We start from the raw sequence: 6,140 nt of genomic DNA, 5'->3' as shown, positions 1-6,140 counted from the left end.
ACTGCTCCATTCCGTAGTCGGTATCCGTAGCCAGTCTTGTTAATGATCTCACTGAGGGGGTTAAGGCCTATGCAGAACAGCAGTGGGGACAGAGCATCTCCTTGGTAGATCCCGCACTTGATGGTGACTTGTGCTATGGGCTTGGAGTTGGCCTCTAGTGTTGTACGCCACATCCCCATTGAGTTCCTGATGAAGGCTCTTAGGGTCCCATTGATCTTGTACAATTCTTTCAAACCAGTCCAAATGCTTTGGACTGGTTTGAATCCTATTTGCATGAACGATCCTTTTCTGTGGCTACCTCTAAGTACAGTTCCTCTTCTACTTTTCTTGCCTATGGTGTGCCACAAGGTTCAGTTTTGGGGCCTTTATTGTTCTTACTGTATTTACTTCCTCTTCAACACTTATTGAGCACTTTTAAGGACATTTCGTATCACTGCTATGCAGATGATATTCAGGTATATATCTCCTTTAAGCCCCATGATGTTTCCAAGCTACAGATTTTGCACAAGTGCATAGACTCCATTAGATGTTGGATGGCTGGAAACTTTCTTCAACTAAATGAGGAGAAGACTGAAGTTCTTGTTTGTGATCCTAAAAATTTTGTACCTAGTGTTATGGAAAACTTGGGTCCACTTGCTACATTTGCAAAACCGTCTATCAGGAGCCTTGGTGTTAGTATTGACTCAGCTCTGACTTTGGATGCCCATGTAAAATCTTTGGTTCGCTCCTGTTTTTATCATTTGAGAAACATTGCATCGCGCTCCGAATTAGAAATTGTCATTCATGCATTTGTTTCATCTTGTTTGGACTACTGTAATTCTTTGTTTACTTGTTTATGTAAAGCCTCTTTGGAGCCTCTCTAAGTTATTCAGAACGCTGCTGCAACGCTTCTGACCAAGTCCTCCAAGTTTTCCCATGTCACACCCCTGCTGATTCAGCTGCACTGGCTCCCCGTTAAATTCAGGATCCAGTTTAAGGTTTTGACCTTGACTTTCATGGCCCTGCATGGACAAGCACCAACATATATAAGTGAACTTTTGCATCCATACATTCCCAGCAGGTCCCTGAGGTCATGTGACCAGGGCTTGCTTGCTGTCCAGCACACAAGGCTGAAAACAAAAGGCGACAAAGCTTTTGGAACTGTGGCCCCCAGATCTGTGGATTCAGTGGTCGCTTTTAAAAAACAGCTAAAAACCCATCTTTTTAAACTTGCTTTTAGTTGATTTTTATTTTTAGGTTTTAGCTTCTGTGAAGCACTTTGTGATTTTTATCTTGAAAGGTGCTATATAAATAAAGTCTTACTTACTTACTAAAGTCTTACTTACAATTCTAGGCATTCCAGTATCCAGCTGTGGGGCATTGAGTCATAGGCCTTCTTGTAATCAATCCAGGCAGTGCACAGGTTGGTCAGTCTGGTCTTGCAGTCTTGGCTGACTGTTCTGTCTACCAGTAGCTGGTGTTTTGCGCCTCTGGTATTCTTGCCAATTCCTTTCTGTGTCCCGCTCATGTATTGACCCATGTGCCTGTTCATCTTAGCCGATATAATGCCTGACAGGAGCTTCCATGTAGTACTGAGGCAGGTTATTGGTCGGTAGTTGGAGGGGACCGGTCCCTTCTTGGGGTCCTTGGGGATCAGCACCGTCCGACCTTCGGTTAGCCATTCCGGGTGTCTCTCATTTACTAGCAGCTGGTTCATTTGTGCTGCCAGACGCTCGTGGAGTGCAGTCAGCTTCTTTAGCCAGTAGGCGTGAACCATGTCGGGCCCTGGTGCTGTCCAACTCTTCATACTGGAGACCCTTTCTTGGATATCTGCCACTGTGATGGTTACTGGACCCTGTTCAGGGAGGTCGCTGTGGTCTGCCCTCAGATCCACTAGCCACTGAGCATTGCCGTTATGGGTTGCGTCCTTCTCCCATATGCTCTTCCAGTATTGCTCCGTCTCCAGCCTTGGTGGTGCTGTTCTCTTATTATTATTGTTCCCTTGCCACTGAGAGTACACCTTTGCTGGTTCTGTGGAGAACAGCTGGTTTATTCTCCTACCTTCTATCTCTCTGGTGTACCTCCTCAAGCGGCTGGCCAAGGCTGTGAGTCTTTGCTTGGCAGTTTCCAAGGCCTCAGGTTCCGCAGCCGTCCCGCTGCCGTCAGGTCCAGCCTCCGTGTCTTCGTCCACGCCTGGTCCAGCCTCCGTGCCTTCGTCCACGCCTGGTCCTGCCTCGTCTGGTCCTGCCTCGTCTGGTCCTGCGGTTGCCACACCGCTGTCAGAGCCAGCTCTACCTGTTCCGCTTCGCCTCTGCCGGCCATTTTCCAGGCCTCTAAGTTGGCATCATGGCCATTGTGGACGGCCTCCGGAAAGAGTTCATCACCGCCGCTGGCATCGCGGCGACCTCCGGACCTGCTCAGTGGCCGCCACTGCCTTCCAAGTGGTCGGCCTCCCGATTGGTTTTGCCTGCGCCGTTGCCGTGTGCACGGTCGGCCCCCAGAACTGTTCGCCCGTTGCCGCCGTTGCCGTGTGCACGGTCGGCCCCCTGATCTTTTCATGGACTCTTGTTGAGCTCTAGTTTGGTTTTGTTTTTGATCTGTCTTCCTGTGTTCTTGGACTGTTTTCTTGTGTGTTTGGACTCTTGTGCTCCTTGTTTTTTGTTTCGGGCCCTCCTTCCTGGACCCCCTCCGCCCGCCCTGGTCTGGTGCTCTGTTTTTTTTTTTTGTTTTGGGCTGTCGGGAGCCAGCCCTTGGAGGGGGGGTACTGTCACGGTTCTGGGTCAGTTTGACCCAGTATTTTGAGTTGTCATGTTTTTGCAGGTTTAGTTTAGTTCCATGTGTCATTTTCTGTCGAGTCTGGGTCTTAGTGTGATGGTTTCTTGTTCCTGTTTTATTGTGAAGGTCTGCATCTCATGTGAGTGTGTTCAGTTTTACCTCTGTCTCGTCTTGTTGATTATTCCCAGCTGTGTCCACCACCTGTGTGTAATTCCCCTGTGTTTCTCTGTGTATTTAAGTCGTGTCCTCTGTCATTGTAGTTGCTGGTCCGTCTGGGTTTCCACCCTGCTTCATTTTATTTAAGTTTTATTTATACAGTGCCAAAACACAACAACAGTTACATGAAGGCATTTGACGACGAGACGACGAGTGGACATGCGCTGCGACTAGTTGGGGGTGATAACTCAATAGACAAAAACTGTGGTATTTTGCAAATATAATAATAAACATGAATTCACTGTGTAATTGCGTAACTTTATTAGCAGCATCCTCCTGAAATGCGCCAACAACATTGAGAGTAATGTCCTCCTTTCTGCCTCTTAATGCTCTCTGGTCGCTATGGTAATGCGTAAATACTTCTTTCAAAATAAGACACAACTACAACATGGGAAAAGACCCAGTTAATCAAGTTAACGATAAAAACTCTGGAAACCATAAATTTTACACCCGAGCCTCAACTCTCGCGGCCCGGTACTAAACAACTCATGGACTGGTACCGGTCGGTGGCCTGGGAGTTTGGAGTTGGGGACGGCTGTCTTAAAGTATTCTGTTACGTCCTTACGAAGAGGTCTAGCGGTGTGAGTGTGGGGCCAGTAACAAATGGGTCCAGAAATGGAATGAAAAGGAAAACAGACAGATGTGTTCTGTAATAATATATTTTATTACAAACAATATGGTTTTCTTACAAATAACCTTAAGTTAAAGAGCCAGCAACGCCGTTTTACCAATAATGACAAAGAAACATAGGAAGCAGTCACAACTAGGGCTGCACGATATTAGGAAAACCTGCAATGTGCGATAACTGTGATCAATACTGCGATAACGATATGACTTGCGATAAAATAAATAGCAAAAAAAAAACAAAAAACAAATACATAATTTCCGTTTTACTGCACAGTTTTATTTAATGAAAGCTGCTGTATTAGCAGTGTAACAACAAAGTGCAGTCAAACATTGAAACATTGCCCCCATAAAAAAATTTCTGAGGCTTGAATTCTGAAAGACATCCTTCCCGGTCTCTATAATTAGTTTTAAATAAACATAACTTAAATTATACTGCAAATTATCTCTATGCAGTTGTTCATCATTTTACCACTCACCAAGTAGTTATGATGCAAGTCAAAACTGGAGTGGAAACTTTACTAGATTAAACTATAGGTAAGAACTTGTCTGCTGTGGGAACACACCAAAGAACAATTGTCTACCTTTGTGGTCGTACTGGCCAAGACTAATATTATCAACAATTAAGAACAATGTAGGTAGTGTATTTTTGTAATTTTTTGAAAAAAAAAAAAGGTTTCTCTATCTTGCATTCATCCTTCCTGAGTGAATGTTTTTTATGGCAAGTTCTTGTTAAGGAAAACCAACATGTTTACTCTCCAAGGTTTTAAACATGTGCGCTGACATGTTACTATGTTTCCTGATGTACTAAAAAGTCTCTCTGAAGGTGAGCTACTTGCAGGTATGCAGAGATACTTCCTTGCAAGCTTGCTTAGCTGTGGGAATGTCATTTTGTGGAGTTTCCACCATGCCAAGGGGTCTTCCTCACTGTCTATGGCCGTGGATAGCAAGTAGCTGTTAAGCTCAGCTTCAACAGCTTGTGAGAGATGCATGAAAGAGGAGGTAGGGATTGGAGCTGCCTTGAAGAAACTGCCCAGGGACTTTTTTGCCTTCTTCAGGGGACGACTGGGTGGATCATCTGTCTGGGCCTCTGGTTCAGCGGAGCTTCTCTCCTGGAACAGAAAGCAGATTATAAGAAAAGTAAACATTTTGGACTAAATATGAATTGAAAGGTTTTATATATAAGCATGCATGAATACCTTCTGTGCCACTGCTTCCATTTCTGACATCACTCTGGTCTTGATGTCTGAGACTCGATCAGTGCTGGTGTAGCTGACTTTAAATCTGGGATCCATGAAGCACGCCATGTCCATAAGTTCCTGGGTAGCTGGATTTTCATATTTAGTAATCAGGTACTCGAGGATTTTCTTCTTAATTGATTTTGTCAAATCACTGTCTTCTTCCTTCTCTGCAAGCACCGACGTCTTCATCAGATGAAGGACTGGTTTTACATATGAAACACTAACGTAGCTCTCACCAGACAGGGCATCTGTAAAGTCTTGCAGGGGGTGTAATGCCTGGTTGACAGACTCCAGTACCTCAAGATCCTGCCAAGTAGGAATCAAGTGTCTTGATTTCTTGTCTGCTGAGATGACATCAGAAATGGCCCGCTGCTGCTCCAGGACTCTCTCAATCATCTTCTGCCTGGAACCCCACCTGGTTGGGCATTCGGTGATCAGTGTGTGCTCTGGGAGGTTGAGCTTCTGCTGTGCTTTTTTCAGAGCCATCTTTGCTTTCCAGCTGTGGCAAAAATGTCCAACTAACTTTTTGCAAAGTCCAATGGCTCGGGCAATGCGGGCATCATCTTTGATAGAATTTTCTGGAGAAATAAGAGGAAACAAAAAAACTGTCATGTTTAAAACCTTTTTTTAAAAAAAAAAAAACTAATTGAAATTTATAACTAAAGTTGTCTAAAAAGGTAACATTATCCTTATCAATATCAATTTGATAATAATGTATAGCACATTTTCATTGCTAAAAAGATCTGCCTTGAATAAAACTTACCGATTGCAAGGTGCAGCCTGTGTCCAAAACACTGAAGTCTGACCCAGTTGTTTAGCTCCGTGGCTCTCACAACATTGGCACCGTTGTCTGTGGTGATGCACACTTGTCGATCTTCTTTAAGATCCCAGCTGGCTAACACCTCACGTAATACATGGGCTATATTTTCACTAGTGTGGGAGTCTGGAAAATACACAGTCTCTAGACACCGTGTTTTCAGTTCAAAGTCTTCGGTGAGGAAGTGCACTGTGCTCCGCCAACCCTCGCCTCCTCAGCCTCTGCGACACCGCAAGAGGCTCCACTTTCCACGTTAACGGGGCTCACGGCCAAGAGGAAACGGCGTTCGCGTCGCCACCGCATCGCGCGACGACCGGAGGTGAGTGAGTGCAACCTGTCATCACCAGCCTCCATTGAAGCCGTAGAAGATGAATTAGACTCAGAATTACAGAGCCACGGGTCAAATTTAACAGAGACACATAGTGTGGAAATGGCTGACTCTGGTACTGGGAATGGTGTGGTCTGTTCGTCTGGCTTCCACGAACAGG

At 45.1% G+C, this 6,140-nt stretch overlaps 1 protein-coding gene across 1 annotated transcript; it reads right to left on the bottom strand.

Annotated features, from left to right (window-relative positions):
• Nucleotides 1–3,868: 3,868 nt before the first annotated feature.
• On the bottom strand, nucleotides 3,869–5,840 carry LOC113007158 (zinc finger BED domain-containing protein 1-like). Its single transcript, XM_026143626.1, has 3 exons — nucleotides 5,599–5,840; nucleotides 4,794–5,413; nucleotides 3,869–4,706 (listed from the first exon to the last, which is right to left on the bottom strand). Exons 2-3 carry the CDS (start codon nucleotides 5,319–5,321, stop codon nucleotides 4,311–4,313), a joined length of 924 nt encoding a protein of 307 aa, XP_025999411.1. The 5' UTR covers nucleotides 5,322–5,413; nucleotides 5,599–5,840; the 3' UTR covers nucleotides 3,869–4,310.
• Nucleotides 5,841–6,140: the final 300 nt, after the last annotated feature.

Source organism: Astatotilapia calliptera, chromosome 15 (genome assembly GCF_900246225.1).
Source record: "Astatotilapia calliptera chromosome 15, fAstCal1.2, whole genome shotgun sequence".
Lineage (NCBI taxonomy): Eukaryota > Metazoa > Chordata > Actinopteri > Cichliformes > Cichlidae > Astatotilapia > Astatotilapia calliptera.
This window is presented reverse-complemented; position numbering and strand designations above follow the sequence as displayed.

Coding starts and splice junctions, on each gene's coding strand:
- LOC113007158 (XM_026143626.1), bottom strand. CDS start 5,321: ATGGCTCTGAAAAAAGCACAGCAGAAGCTCAACCTCCCAGAGCACACA. Junction 4,707..4,793: donor TGGAAGCAGTGGCACAGAAG/GTATTCATGCAT, acceptor TTTCTGTTCCAG/GAGAGAAGCTCCGCTGAACC.